Below are 16524 nucleotides of genomic sequence, written 5' to 3'. Positions count from 1 at the left end.
TCAGAAGGAGAGTGAGCAACAGTTGGGCAGTGCAGTTTGTGAGAAGTCCAGGGAGAAAGTGTGGCTCCCTGAAATAGCAGCAATCTCCCTCTCTCTCTCATTAGTCTAGCAATCTCCCACATACTTTAACATTTTGGGGAAAAAAGGAATGAGCGACAGATACATTTAAATTGAATCATCAGCACCATTTCCGCCTAGCACTTTACTAAGTATATTAGCTCTTACTAACTGCTTTGGGGATCATCTACATTTGGATACAAATAATTTTAAAAGATTCCTCTCAGATGTAGCACACCCACTCTTCTAGGTGCCACATTCACAATCTCTCCATATATGGAACTAGACACGCCCTTTGGGTGGAGCAAGACATGCCCCCTCAATGGGGCGCTGTGCAAAATTCGGTACTTCTGTATTATCTGGGCACCCATCGCATCGCATACCACTAATTAAGGTATGCGATGGGATGCGATGGGACCCGACTTCCGGGCACACAGACCCGCACTGTGCGATAAAATATTGCATCGCATGCCATTAGAAATAGCATGCGATGCGATATTAAATTGTACAGGCACCCCGATGGATGATTACTATGTTAAATGCACCCCTATTGTTAATGCCACCCCCACTATCAACGGCCACCCGAAGCGTGGCGAGCGGCGGCAGTACGCGTCCTCCGACCTTTTCATACCACCACTATCCACGTCGGCGTGGAGTTGATATTAGATAGTGTGGCGTGCGTAGCGAGCCACCGAGCCCGAAGCGTGGCGAGGGGACGCGGATTACATGTAAAGTAATCTGCGTCCGCTCGCCACGCTTTGGGCTTGGTGGCTCGCTGTGCTAGCCACACTATCTAGTATCAACGCCACGCCGACGTGGATAGTAGGGGTATGAAAAGGTCGGAGGACGCACACCGCCACCCTCGCGGGCTGGCTGCGCTCGCCACGCTTCGGGTGCCCGTTGATAGTGGGGGTGGCGTTAACAATGAGGGTGTATTTAACATAGTAATCACCCATCGGGGTGCCTGTACAATTAAAAATCGGGTCCAATTTGGTTGCATCGCATCGCATGTGATCGCATGCAACCGGATCGCATGCGATGCGACCAAAACTATGTTGTACGATGGAAATCTTGGGTGCCCAGATAATACACAAGTACCCAAAATTCTGCTACCAACTATAATCTCCCTGAAACTAGTTTTCAAAAGTAGGCAAGTATGTGTCTGGTCGCTGATGAAAACGGGACATTGAGCAATATATTGGTCCATGTGTTCAGAGCTTAAGGTGCACACGCTACTGCTACGGAGTTAATCGTCACAAGAGTAATGGAGGTCTGAAACCTGCATTTGAAAATTGAGAGGGGCTGATTGGCTGGAACTTTATCTACGTACACTTTATTTCTTGCCAAAACTTTAGTACAGAGAACCCTAAGACCGTATATAAAGATACATTGTATACAATATTGCATCTCATCACATCTCGGTTTTGCGATGAGATGAGATCTAGTACAAAAAGTACGTGCAGCACATACTTTTTGTACTAGATCTCATCTCATCGCAAAACCGATATGTAATGAGATGGGATATTGTATACAATATTGGGTACTTGTTTCCTAGCACGGCTCACATCTTATGCCATCGCATACCACTAAAACTAAGGTATGCGATGGGCCCCGATTTTCGGGTCCTAAGAGCCGCACTGTACAATTTTAATATCACATCGCATTGCATGCCATTACAATGGCATGCAATGCGATTTGTAATTGTACAGGCACCCTGATGGGTGATTACTATGTTAAATGTACTTCCATTGTTAACGCCACCCCCACTATCAACGCAAACCCGTAGCATGGCGAGTGCAGCTGTACGCGTCCTCCGACCTTTTCATACCCCCACCATCCACGTCGGCGTGGAGTTGATGTTATATAGTGTGGCGAGCCACAGAGCCCGAACCGTGGCAAGCGCAGCGAGCCCCGTGAATATATGCGGAATACATGTGAAGTAATGTGAAGTAATCCGCATCCGCTCGCCACGCTTCGGGCTCGGTGTCTCGCTGCGCTCGCCACACTATATAAGATCAACTCCACTCCGAAGTGGATAGTGGGGGTATGAAAAGGTCGGAAGACGCGTACCGCCGCCGCTCGCCACGCTTCGGGTTGGCGTTCATAGTGGGGGTGGCGTTAACAATGGGGGTGCATATAACATAGTAATCAGGGTGCCTGTACAATGAAAAAATAGTTTTGATCGCATCGTAAAACGATGTCATAAGATTAAAATCGTGGTCGCCGTGCTAGGAAACAAGTACCCAAAATTGTATACAGTAATTGTATGGGCACCTTTTATGTTATTATAAACCCCACAGAGAGTCAGCAACCTTCCAGTTAACAGGCATTCCCTTAGTAATCATGGCCGCCGCCTCCTCACGCTGCCTATGCTCCCTTGCGTTTTATCCCCTGTACGCGGTGACGTCAGGGAAGGCTGTTCTTCGGCTCCGGCAGATCGAGCCAGAGGCCGGGATGTCGGTGCGGGTCGCTCCGTGGTTGCTGCTGGTGAGCGGCGTATTGGCCGCCGTGCTTAGCGGGACCGCGGCGGACGGTGACGGGCTGCCCAGCAAGAAGTTGCGGATGCAGTTCACGGCCGGCCCGCTGCTCAAGTTCCAGATCTGGTGAGTATGCCGGGTGCCCGGGCCTGCGCTGCCCAATCTCTCCTCCCCCTCCCAGCTGCCGCCAGTGGGGACACCCGGCCTGTGCTAATGACCGCAGCGATCCATTTACATTGTATGTTACCTATATGGTGTGGACTGTGGAGGCCTCTCCCCACCTCCATTGTGGGACCAGGCTGCCGGGGCCCCAGCCGGCGCTCCTGCCTATATGATACTGTCCATGCCCTGTGGCTGCCTATGCGCCATCCCTGTCATGCATTACGTTCACGGCAGGGTTATATGATTAGGGGTCTCGCAATGTGGCCATTTGACACTCGCTGTATATTACTTCGCATACCACACATGCATATACAGTATGTGTGTATCTCAGTATTAATATAAAATGTATTCTTGTAGCTTGAGCAGTATATTTGTTTTACTTCCTACAAAAGATGTAATATATCCATGAACAGGTAACAAACCTGTTCCTGGCTAAGGGCCTCTTGGAAGCAGCATTTTGGATAAAACCCAGTAGTTCATGCAGTGCATGTACAAATGGGTTTATTAATAACTTGCCTGGTTAGAGCTAATTAGAGGCTGAGTGGAAAAGAGGCGCATGCTGCAAGATATGTTTTTAAATATAATACCAGGGATTTGTATTTTGCTGCTGGTGAGATACAGGAACACACAGTAAATGCTAGATGGCAAATGTAACTTGATGGCAGCAAAAATTGTAAATGACATAGATGAGGTGCGTGCCTCTTTCCCACTGAGTCCCTCAGTTGTAGAGGCTGTGGATTTTAAACAACTACAATGACGATATATATCAACTGTATTGTCAGATAAAATGAGGCAGTTGGTATTGGGATACCGGCATCCTGATGGATGGGATCCCTACAGGAGGTCGAATAAGTATACTTGCCTTATCTATGCCCACCCCCAACCGGCATTAGGTTTGTGGAGGTAGTCAATTTGCCTGTGTCGGTATTGTTAATGCCAGCATACCAACTGCCGGGATACTGAATGCATCCTGCTGTAATACAGCTGTAGACAACCGATGTCTTGGCAACCCCGTTCTGTCGCCCACAGTTGGCAGGAGCAACCAAATTAAGCAGGAGCTGCAGATTTCAGTTTTGATATCCCCCAAACTAAAGGTGCCAATACACTATGCGACTTCTCCCCTCAGAGAAGTCTTATACAATCCCTGGGGATGCGGTCATTTGGTCGAATGCATTATGGTCGAATGTCATTACATCGAATCCATTAGGTCGAATTGCTAAAAGGTCGACATGATTCTAGGTCGACATGGGAAAAGGTCGAAATGATTCTAGGTCGACAGGTCATTAGGTCGACAAGGTCATTAGTTCGACATTGTCTAGGTCGACATTCACAAAGTCGACATGGGGTTTTTCACTGTTTTTTGAGCCGACATGTGCTGACAGGCGGTATTTCATGCCCTACCATCCACTAGGGCGTGGTGGGAGAATAAAATAGTGTGCCCGACGCATAGCGAGCGCAGCGAGCGATGCGAGGGGATGCAGTGCACTTTAAACTGTGTCCATGTCGACTGTGTTGACATTCAGGTAAAAAAACAGTGAAAAACCCCATGTCGACTTTGTGAATGTCGACCTAGACAATGTCGAACTAATGACCTTTTCGACCTAATGACCTGTCGAACTAATGACCTTTCGACCTAGAATCATTTCGACCTTTTCCCATGTCGACCTAGAATCATGTCGACCTTTTAGCAATTCGACCTAATGGATTCGATGTAATGACATTCGACCATAATGCATTCGACCAAACGATCCCAACCCAATCCCTGGGACCCTCACGGGTGGCCAGATCATATGCAGCCCTTCTGCATGTGATCCCCACTCCCTGCCGCCTAGAGGTGATCCGAAGTGCAATCCCCCATGTCAGACACATTTGATTTGGGCCCGATCGATTGGGATTGGGTGAATTTTTTGGAACATTCATATCAGTCCCTGTCTCAATGACGCTTACAATCTATATTCTTTACCGCATGTACACGCACACACATTCATTCTAGGGTTAATTTTGTTGGAAGACAATTAACCGAACAGTATATTTTTGGATTGTGGGAGGGAACCGGAGTACCATAGAAAACCAATTAGAATATACAAACTGTAGATGTATGTATAGGTGCATCAGATAGCATGTGGGCTATTTTGAAGAATGGGGTATGTAGATCCACCCAGTAAGATGCAATGGGAGTGTCTTGCTATTGTTTTGCCCTGTTTTTGAACGTTGCCCTTGAAGTCTGAGGTTGCCTGTAACTGGTCTATTGTCCTACATACAAACATGCATACAGATGTGTCCTTGTAAAGCTAGCCTCAATACATCATGCAGTGTCTAATGCGTAGGGCGAGTGACACGCCAGGTCCCTTGCAGCTTAGCTAATGTCAAGCATCTTATTTGCAATGCAGTGTGACTAGGACGCACAAAAAGACTCTGCTGATTAACAGAACTAATAGAAGTTGCAGCTGCTACATTGTAGCACTTTATGTACAGGTATATCGCACACGGTGTATACCGCACACGGATATACAAGTGTCGTTTATCAAATTAATCAGCACAGTCCCCTTGTGCGTCTTCCAAAATACTGGTAATATACTCCATTTTGTATGTGCACCATTCTAATTATTAAAAGCAAAGTGGTGAGTTTTAATTTACTATACTGTCACTTTTCTTTACTGTAATAAGTCCCTCTAACCAGAATACACCTAGTGTATGTAAGTGCTTTGTGAAGTCTGAGGAAGGTAAAGGAAGCAACATTTGTTTGCCTGGCAGGTGAATATTGCAGGAAATTAAGGCAGGTCTATGAGGCAGCTATTCCAGATCTGCAAGAAAGAATCCGTGTGACCACAATTTCTACAACTTTGTGCCAGCGAAAAATATTATGTTGGGAAGGGGGATGGGGTTCTCATAAATGAGAAAAGACTGGCTGTTCTGCAAATAAGGCAGGAAATGTTTTTCGTAGAGGAGCGTTTTAATATTGCAAAAGCACAGTCAGTTATTAAGTAATAGCCTGGCAGCAAATTAACAGGGTTTACACTTTGGTCAGTGAATCTGTAGGGAAGGCTTATATGTGTACTTTTGAACGCCATCTTTCCAGGTAAAAGTATTTTGAAGACCCAATAAGGACACCGTTCATTCAAAAACAAATGCTGCATTCAGTTTCGAAAATGTCCTTACTTTGGGAGAGCACTGTAAAGCCCCATACACACTGGGCGATCCTGCTTAACGTGTGCTAAGCGATGAAAAGGTACAATTTTTTTGACCAACTTTTTTTGACCAATTTCGTTAATTTCAGCCATTCTGAACAAACCTGGCCAAAATATCTTTCAGTTCGTTTGCGTAGAATGACTATTGATGATGCGCCTACCCGCCAGTTGTTCATCAAGGTTGTTCGTCAACTGTGCATGCAGCTCAATCTGGATATCTTTCAAAAATAGCCTATAAACTGTAGCTAGATCTTTCGTCCAGGACACTGGGGTCAATGGAAATGACTTTCAACGAAATTGGTCATAAAAATTGTACAGTGTGTATGCACCTTAAGGCTGATTTCCCCAGTGGCTAGATCACCCATACACACACATAGCAATGTTCTTTATGCACGTGCAGGCGATCTAGATCTTGACTGCATATGCTAAAGATCTGGGCGTGCGGTACTGTGTTTTACCATCGTTATGGGGCGATGTGTGCTTAATTTAAGTGATCTAAACAGATTGCTTAGAAAATAAGGAAAAATAGCCCTGTGTGTGTGCTCCCTAAAGGTGCCTACACACTGTTCAATTTTTTTGACCAATTTTGTTGTCATTTCCATTGAACCCAGTGTCCTGGACGAAAGATGTTGACGACAGACGAATGACGAATGGTAATGCACATACCCACCAGTTGTTCATCAAGGTTGTTCGTCAACTGTGCATGCAGCTCAAATATATCTTTCAAAAAGAGCCTATGAACTTTAGCTAGATCTTTCATCTGTCGTCAATATCCAGATCACTGGGTTCAAGGGAAATGTCTTTCAACAAAATTGGTCAAAAGAAAATGTACAGTGTGTATGCACCTTAAGGCAAAATACCAGCCTGTGACTTATTTAAAACTCCTTTGTGTTGCAGCTTCCATGTTACAGTAATTGGCTGCTGTTTGGAAGAAGTGTAATGGTTCTTATACCTAGCTGGCTAACAGAATGTCCTTCTCTTTGCAGCATCTCCTGAGGTTATCGGCGGGTGTTTGAAGAGTACATGCGGGTTATTAGCCAGCGGTACCCAGACATCCGCATAGAGGGAGAGAACTTTCTTCCCCACCCAATTTATAGGTAAGGTAATTTATGTATTCTCTCGTATAGTTGATATATTTTCTTTAAGAGCGCAGCATACTTATTCTACATGTTGTTGTGTTTTTTATTATTATACTTCTGCATTCTCAAACGACCATACATTGTATGCATCAGTAGAGCAATATATGTGGGTTATACCAAGATTATCTGCAATCGTTTTCAATGCAGTATCTCAGATGAGGCCTTTCTATTCTCAGTATCATCTGCTCAGTCCCGACAGGGGAATTGCCTCACTCAGCTTTTATTGCCATTCCCAGTGGCAGATGTGCACCTCAAAGGCACAAGAATCCTGTGGAGTTGAAAGCTTTGTTCTCTTATTAATAAAAGGGTCCCATGCATGAGACTTTGGTTGTTGGGGCCTGACACAATTGGCCTCTTTCATGACTCAGTATTGTTTTAGCTTGTGGTTTAAAACCTCTTTTCTCTACGCCTGTTCTTTTGGGCTTGCAAACAGGGTTTATCTTGTCACGCCCATTAGTTTGGTGGGGTTTAGGTGCTTTGTGCGCCTAAACTCAACCTAAATGGGCGCAATCACCATGCAAAAATATCATTTTCATTTCGCCACCTGCAATTTCTGTTCACTTTAAACGGGAGATCGGGTGCGATATGGCATTTGAATCGGGTCCAGTGTAGCGTATTCTAGTCTTATTCTGGGCTCTATAAGAATTACTATGTCTTATTTTGTTTGAAGCCATCACCCAAAGAGTTTGAATATTGTGGGCAAAATGTAATGTGGTGAGATTTTTTTTTAGACCGCTAAAAAATTGCACATGTCACACATTCGATTTTTCACCAGAAAATCGCAAATGTAATAGGGTGCTGGTTCCAAAAAATACAGGAGACAAAGAGTAGGGGTCCCCCAGTATTTTTGAACCAGCATCAGGCTTCACCAGCCAGCGGTGTCATTCCACAGCCGGGGGACACTTTTTTTTCATACAAGGTCCCCTGGCCGAAACAGGACTACCATGGCTGGTCAGCCCTAGATGGGGTGCCTTGGAAAGTGAGGACCCCCCCCTTCCCCCAAATAAAGGGTTCTCCTCACAGTCTTCACCCATCCAAGGCTGAAACCCCTGGCTGTCCTTGTGGGTGGACGGCTGACATTTTTGGGTGTAAAAAAAAAAAAAAACTTTGGTTTTCACAGTAGAAGGCCTCCCCCGCATGCTGGGACATGGAGAACCACAAGTCCCAGCATGTGGGGCATTAAGGGGCCTGCTTAGACTTGTAGTTCTACTGTGAAATCCATGTAAGAAGAGACACAAAAAGTATAACTTTAATATACACACGAACACACATACTTACCCTATTCACATTCCCGTGACGGAGCGTCTCCTCTGCCGCCGCTCTTACGGGAGTCCCTATTATATTTGCGAATTTTGGAAAAAAAATGCAAATTTGCCTGTTTTTTACCTAAAATTGCACCCCATTACATCTTGCCCTGTGTGTCTAGGGTTATCATTAAAAAATTAACATTACCCATTGTTAAATATAATTTATGTACTGATGTAACTTTATTTTCTTTCTGCTAGACATGTTGCATCGTTCCTGTCTGTCTTCAAGCTAGTATTAATAGGTTTAATAATCGTTGGAAAGGATCCATTTGCATTTTTTGGCATGCAAGCTCCAGGGCTTTGGCAATGGGGACAAGAAAATAAGGTAGGCAGTCACCTACATAGATCAAGTGGTAGAAACAGGAGAGCGTGCATTGGTGATTTTCTGCACTTATCTGAAAATTTGCCAACATGCCTTTGAATTCTCTAATGGTCGTGTACATAAACAATGTCACTATGGTTTATTGTAATGATGAAATAACTGTTGTTGCTGGCCGTTACATCATCTTGCTCTATGCATCCAAGGACCAGACTTATGCTTTGAGACCTAACAATGCAAACGTAAGACAAAGCAAGATTGTTCAATTAACACATTAACTGACAAATTCTTATATTTGAAGTAGACCGTAAAAATGCCAAATTTTTTAGCGTAAGCAATGTAAAGAGAGGATATAAGTTTTTGCATGTTTAAGCAACAAATGTGTTTGTTTTTTTTCTCTACTGCAAAATTCTCCCATAGTGGGATATTTAATAAAGCGTGGAGATCTAAAATGGAATGAGATCAAGTACCATCCAATCAGCTCCTGTCATTTTTCAAAAACAGGCTGTAAAATGAAAGGAGCTGATTGGTTACTATGCTACTGTAAGACTTAAAACAGGATCTTTTCTACTTGCCATTACTATCCTCTGCAGAAGACTTTTTTTTTCTTTCTTGAAGTCTTTTTATCGCTACCATCTTATTTGCATGTTTGTGCAAATGGCAGTAAACAGGAAGTGGTGTTAGGAATATGTTTGTTTTTTTCGTAGCAGCTAGCCCAGACTATTGTACTGCTTTCAGACCACAAATGCAAGGTCGCACCGAGACTTTGAAACGGTTCAGTCCCGGTATGACCCTACATGTGCAGTCTATTCAGATCGCATAAGCATTGCCAGTTTGCTGAGGTCATGTGATTTACAATGGATTCACAAATTTCAATGTTCAACTGAGGTGTAATGCCGGTTACCAAAGAAACGGTCTGTACTCGGCGACATGGTTAGAGACCGGACCCGGCAAGGTGGCAAATGCATACACCATACAATTATAGAGCGCTCAAGGATGAACTCTTATACAGGTTTAGTTCCCCCATATACAAAGTTATGTCATATAAAAAGTTCTAAATATGTAACTTTTTCAGCACGACTGAGATCTTGACACCTTTGTTTTCTAATGGCTAAATGTACACAAAATTTGATTCATGCCCAAAATTATTACAAATACATTGTTTAAAATTACAGTACCAACGTTGCTATGAGAGATGTGCAATATACCCCCTAAAAATGCCAGGGCCATAATAGAGGTATTTTTGGCATGTGCAGCGAATCCTGTTTAGAATTCGCTGCACATTCGTCGTGTTCCAGAGGGCTGGAGCATTTGCTGCCAGCCCTCGCTGTCACCGTATTCAATGCCGCAGGGGCTCGCTGCCCCTGACAGCGAATTTTAACCCGCCGCAGTGAGCCGGGGGACAGCGACAGACAAGGAGAGCTGGCAGGGGACGCGGGTAGGGAGCCGCTGCACTGCTCCCGCTCCTGCATATGTAATGAGCGGAAGCAGTGTGAAGTGAATATATGAATATGTAATGACAGGCCCCCTGCTGCTGGCGTATGTGTAAAAAAAAAAAAAAAAAACGAATTCAAAATTAAATATATTCATGTGCAGGAAGCACATGAATAAAAATTGCATGCCCCTTCACAGAAAAAAAATTACTGTTTTTTTTTTTTTTTTTTTTTTTTTTTACACCAAATAAAAAAAACAACAACTTTATTTTAAAAGATCACATTCCAGTTCACCATAAAAAGATGGCGATTGCTATACAGTGACACGCTGCGAAAATCACTTAGAAATAAATTCGCCATCCGAGCATTGAATACACTCACGGCGAATCACATTGAAAAACCCATTAAAAACCAACGGCGAATTATCTGTCATTCATAGTTCGCCTTTGGCGAATTGTGAGCGTTGAATAGGGCAAATCTCTTTTCCAGTCAAAAGAATTGCCAGGGAGCACGAAAATAGCACAGATTAGCCGTAAAAAGCAGCGAATCAGCGGAATTGAATACTGCCCAGAGGGTTAATTCTCTGTTGTTATTATGGTATGCAAATATTCTAGCATATGGAAAAAATCTATATCAAACCTACTTCTGGTTCCAAGCATTTTGTTAACGGAAGGCACATACCTGTAATGTACTGTATTATCAGAATCTGCTTTATTGGCCAGGTTGGAGCATAACCTTTAATGGCCAATTGATAATGAGTACATTTCTTTGTCTATATATAACTTTCTTCCTTTGTTTTGCTGTCCATTTGTCAGAGATTATATTAAGCCTGCTAAAGGGTAGAAGCTGACAATCCGCTACTAGCTAGCATTCATCAGTCACATTTTATGCAATGCTAGGTAGAAGCTGATTGGCCACTGTAGACAGCTTGTCCACTTTATTCTTTCTAGGGCTGTTACATATCCCTTTGTGCTTTCGTACATTAGATATTCTTGTAAACGAATAGCAGACTTGTGTGTATTGTACATTAACCGTGGTTTCCTTTGATCTATGTTTCTGGTTAGGTCTATGCCTGCATGATGGTTTTCTTCCTGAGCAACATGATTGAGAACCAGTGTATGTCCACCGGAGCCTTTGAGGTCACTTTGAATGGTAAATGTTAATGTGCTTGGCTTAAGCCTGTAATTATTTTGCATTAGACCAGTGGTTCTCAAACTCGGTCCTCAGGACCCCTCATAGTGTGCTTTCCCAGGTCGTCCGACAGGTGCATTCATTACTGACTGACAGGTGGAGCTAATTATTTCACTCAATTCTATGAGGAGACTTGCAAAACATGCACTGTGTGTGTGTGGTCCTGAGGACTGACTTTGAGAACCTGTGCATTAGACCATTTTTGGATATCGCTGTGAAAACTGGACTAAGGGCTGGCTAATTTACCTTGCACAGGCTTAGCAGATAACTTTGTAATAAACTTTCAATACAAAGCACATTTTACTCTGAAACCGATTGTCACAAGATGGCATCTGATGTGAGAAGGTGGCAGGGATTTTTAACCTCATGTATGCTATCCTATGAGATTTGTTTTGTAAAGGAAATTTAAAAGGTTCTAGAGGAAGGTAAATGCTCTATTTTGAAATGATGCTGGCATCAGCTGACCGTTCCTTCCTGTTCTATCAATCACCTTCTGCTTGTACTTCCATCTCTTTCCAATCACTTCTTATTGCTTCTGTATCTCTGCTCGCTGATTGCCAGCAGTGACTAGGGAGCTCAATTTCTGGATTCAGGCAAGATTATATAGCGGGGACACCTCTATCAGTGTGAGGGCACAGAACGAATGTAATAAGGTCAGGAAATACAGGGAACTTTACATGTTACTGATATATTCTGAGATTGAGGTCTTCCTTTCTTGATCTAAATGACCAGGCATGAAGGAAAATGCTTATTGCAGTCGTCCTTCCACCTATAGTAACAGGTACCAGTGATGCTGATAGAGCGCATGGTTGACCTATGTAATAAACAGCCAACCCGCCTCTTAAGTTTGCCATAGATCTGTCACTGACCATATCATCAGATTTGACTGCATGTTTAGACAATAGGGGTTATCGATATAGTGGGTACACACTGAACAATATGCTCATTGATATCGTTGTACTGCATATCGCTAACGAAAATTGTATAGTGTGCACCCACCATTAGGTTGAAGGGAGGTTTTGAGTAGAAGATTCACTGACATGTCCTCTGTCTTTGTTTTTTGTTTTTTAAAGCATGAATACAATCTTTAATGTCTTTACTCTAGATGTTCCCGTGTGGTCAAAATTAGAATCTGGTCATCTTCCATCAATGCAGCAACTTGTCCAAATTATCGATAATGAAATGAAGTTAAATGTTCACATGGATGCGATACCCCACCACCACCGTTCCTAGCCATGTTTCCAGCACCGGATTTATTTTGTAAGTCTACAGTGTTTATAATGAGCTGTCATAACATGAAAATAACGTAATCCCCACTGCACGTTCCTACACTGGCTGGTCCCTGAGCCTTGATTTGTATGATCATTCTAGTACAGTAGGTATTCATGCTCTAGCCTGGAAACTGCTTGGCTACTCTCTTGTCCCAACCTTCCTCATGCATCTGGGATTCCATCTTCTCTTAAGTTACATTTTCCACCAAAAGACACAGCAGTCGATACTTGCCAGAGCTGCAACCAACTATTTTCCATTGTTCCAAGCAAGCAGAGACCAACACCTCCCGCAGCAGCTATGTCACAAAGTTATACAGAAGAGCAGTGGTGTCAAACTCCTAAGCCAACAGTTGTTGTGGAACTACCCATCCCAGCATGCCCTGCCACAGATTTTATATAATAGATTGCTAAAACTGAGGCAGGGCATGCTGGAATATGTAGTTCCATAACAGCTGGAGGGAAATGAGTTTGCCACCACTGCAGTAGAGCGTACATTTTAACCGCTTGAATGCTAAGGATAAGTATTGCTAGTCCTTAGCACTACAGGGCAATTGGCAAGGATTTAGGACAACTTCCAAGCCCCCACCAGTAATTACTACCATTGGGGAGTTGGGATAAAGCCAGATGTCATTACAATATGCTGCAATGATGTCATGAGATGTGCAGAGTATGGGAAGCTAGAAATACCTTATTTCCCATTCTGGCAACTACAGACCAAGCAGTGCCCTCGTTTGACATTAACACTACACCGCTGAGCGATCTTGCTGATCTAGCAACACTACGTATTGTTGCTGGTTTCCCTTCTCCTTCCTATAGAGACTGCTGCCTCATCAGACTTTAATACACAAGCCTTAGTGGGTTTATTTTGTTCTCACATTTACTTGCAGAGTCAAGTACATTCCCTTACCCATCCATACTGCTCCTATGAGACTAGGACATTTCTAATTTCATCAAAATAATCTCATATCATGTGTGCAGACATATATGAGAGCAGATAACAAAGTGGAGGCCAAGGAACCTCTGACCAGTCCTCTATTTTTTTTTTGTAATTGAAGCCTTCCTCAACTAGCTGTCTCTGGATAGCCATGGTGAGCCATGGTTCACCAAGGCCTATCGTTCTCAGCTGCAATACAGTAAATAGAACCATGCAGTATGGAATTAGCATAGGATTAAGTCCAACAGCTCTGGCTCACTTAATCCTATTAGAGCCATCCTCATCTAGCCCTTTATCTGTATCTCTTCCATGATAACCACTTACTCCAACCCACCAGTACTTCTCACTGTCTAAAGTGGTGGCCAGGTTAGCAACTGACTGGCTGAGCACCATGGGTGGGTTTCTTCGTTTCCTTGATACAAGTACAAGACGACCTTTCTCAGAAGTGAGTTTCACTACTTTACATGCAAGTCCAGAGGTTTAGGCTTCAGTTGAACTTGGGCACTGGTACTTGCAACCTGCATAAGGGTGAGACAGTCGCTATATAGGTCCAAGTCTCGCCACTATAATCCTTTTGTGCTGGTGAGCTCAGGCTTCGCATGGATGGTAAACACTGCATATCGCTTGGCCCTGAACCATTGCTCTCACTAAGACTTCCTGGAGCTAAGGAACCATGTATGGCCCAGTTCTGGCCTGTAAAAAATTGATAGCCTTACCGCAGTAGGCAAGTTGTCAGCCGTGGAACTTCACATTCCAACATACCCTGCCACAGTTAGGGCAAGATAAAACTGTGCATGCTGGGATGTATAGCACAATAGCAGCTGGAGGGCTACACAGTGTCTGACGATGGAGGGTCTAACAAATATACCTCCCAAAGCCATGATATGTGATACCGTAATATGTGACTGAATTGTCATTTACTGCTGGACCAAGACTTGCTTCAACTTTTGTCTAAGACGAACATTTGTTTGGTGTATTTTATTAGAAGTGTTTTCAAGGTTATGCAAATGTAAATCTAGTCCTCTAACCCTGTGCGTTTTTCCCCAGGCACGTGGACTTTTCCCAAGGTATCAGCGGGGCTGGTGTTTATGAAGGCCCGCTCTGAAGACAGTTTCTGTTGGCGCAGGCTGGATGTCTCTCTGCCATCTCGTTGGATCCTTCTAAAGTTCTCGCTGCAAGATCATCTGTGTGCTGCCCCTTTTTGTGACGTTTTACAGACAGAGTGCAATGACATACTGTGTAGTCATCCGTTTTATTTCTAAGCCATTTCTTCCAATGTTCCATAGTTCACATAATGCTGGCATTAAAACATTTTTCTTTTTGTTTTATATTCATAATTTACAGTGTTGGAATAGGTTATCTAATTTTGTTTCTTCCTGAGACATTTTGTCTAATTTTTATAAGAATCTGTTCTTTTTATAGTTTAAAGGGGATGATCTATCAACAATGACTCCAATGATCCGTAACAGTTAGCCATAAATGTTTAGTTATCAATGATCTATGAAGTAAGATTATATTGCAAATCACTAAGTTATTCTAAATTATAAAAAGAATTATTGGCATTGAAGTGAAAGATTATATTTGTGACTATATTGAAATATTCTGTTTGATGTATGCAAGTAATGTAGAGTTTTTAAACTGAGCCTTTATACTCGTCCTCTTTACAGACGATGCAGATTAATTTAAATAAACCTATCAGTTCAGTAAAACATCATCAAGTGTACGGTCTCCGATTGTGTCTAACCGAGCTTATTGTACATTCAATACGAACCTGCTGCTTGAACACATGAGCACATCTCTAAAGCCCCATACACACTAGACAATATATTATCATTCATATCGTTAATGATTTATTTAGTGTCGTATCGTTAATGATGCGCCAGTGCATAGTTAACGACCCCACCCATGTTGTCTTTGCTGCATGCACAATGTCCTCTATAATGTCAATGATGCATTCTAGCAGCAAAGGCGGGTGACATCACTGTGTATGCGCTATATTGTTTGCCCGGAGCTACAATGATGTTGCTCACAGAGCAAATTGGCTAGTGTGTATGAGGCTTTAAGATGGTTTTAGGTACGTACATGCTGCAATTACTGTCCCACTGCTGAATACTGAAGTTGATGGTGTCCCTTGGCTGTTGGCTATCAGGATAATCCTATATAGATTTTTTTTTTTTAATTTACACTATTGATACTGTTGTCTTTAAGTTATTGCAAGAAGTATTATCTCCTTTTTACAAAAATAGTTCCTATTATAGCTTAGTAATGAATACTACCATATCAATAAATATTCTGCTGCCTTATTTATATAATAAGACAGACAGTCAGGATTTTTTTGTAATGGTTTGTCTTGTAAGGCACAGGATGGCCATCAATAGAGTGAGAAGTATGTCAAATAAGTAAAACATTCCTATTATTGACTAGCATATGCCTCCACTGAAAACCTTGCACAAGCTTGCAATAATTTTGACTAAACTATTGGCATGATTTACTATTGTTCTCATGCTGGGATAAGCAGCTGTCCAGGAATAGCCTAACAGTGACAGGGGTTCCTGTGCACATGCTTTACTGTACATCTGCATACACACTATGCTGGTGGTTCTCAAACTCGGTCCTCGGGACCCCTCACAGTGCACGTTTCCAGGTCACCCGACATGTGCACTCATTACTGACTGACACATTTTAAAAGATCCACAGGTGGAGCTAATTATTTCACTTGCGATTCTGTGAGGAGACCGGCAAAACATGCACCGTGTGGGGTCCTGAGGACCGACTTTGAGACCCTGTTCACTATGCAATAAAGGCAGACAACAGAATGCACGCTGTATTGCACACACTGATTTTATACTAGAAAGAAATATAATTTGCTTTAATGCTGACCATCTTGTTATGAGAAATGTATCTATCATTCAAATACACTGACTGATATGCACGACAGTATCGATAACGCTATCTTTAAAGTGTGTATCGTTTGCCTTTATTGCATAGTGTGTGTGGGGGTGGGGGGGGGGGTGGATTAGTTGCACATGCATACATTGGCATGGTA

General features: G+C 42.9%; 1 protein-coding gene across 1 annotated transcript; it reads left to right on the top strand.

Annotated features, from left to right (window-relative positions):
• The first annotated feature begins 2468 nt into the window (after window positions 1-2468).
• SELENOT (selenoprotein T) lies at window positions 2469-15192 on the top strand. Its single transcript, XM_083177961.1, has 6 exons — window positions 2469-2660; window positions 6871-6981; window positions 8529-8655; window positions 11147-11234; window positions 12379-12533; window positions 14526-15192. Exons 1-5 carry the CDS (start codon window positions 2512-2514, stop codon window positions 12504-12506), a joined length of 603 nt encoding a protein of 200 aa, XP_083034087.1. The 5' UTR covers window positions 2469-2511; the 3' UTR covers window positions 12507-12533; window positions 14526-15192.
• The last annotated feature ends 1332 nt before the right edge of the window (window positions 15193-16524 follow it).

The sequence above is a fragment of the Crinia signifera genome, chromosome 3 (genome assembly GCF_055691185.1).
Source record: "Crinia signifera chromosome 3, ASM5569118v1, whole genome shotgun sequence".
Taxonomy (NCBI): domain Eukaryota; kingdom Metazoa; phylum Chordata; class Amphibia; order Anura; family Myobatrachidae; genus Crinia; species Crinia signifera.
Note: the sequence above shows the minus strand (reverse complement) of the source record. Positions and strands in the feature narration are given on the sequence as shown.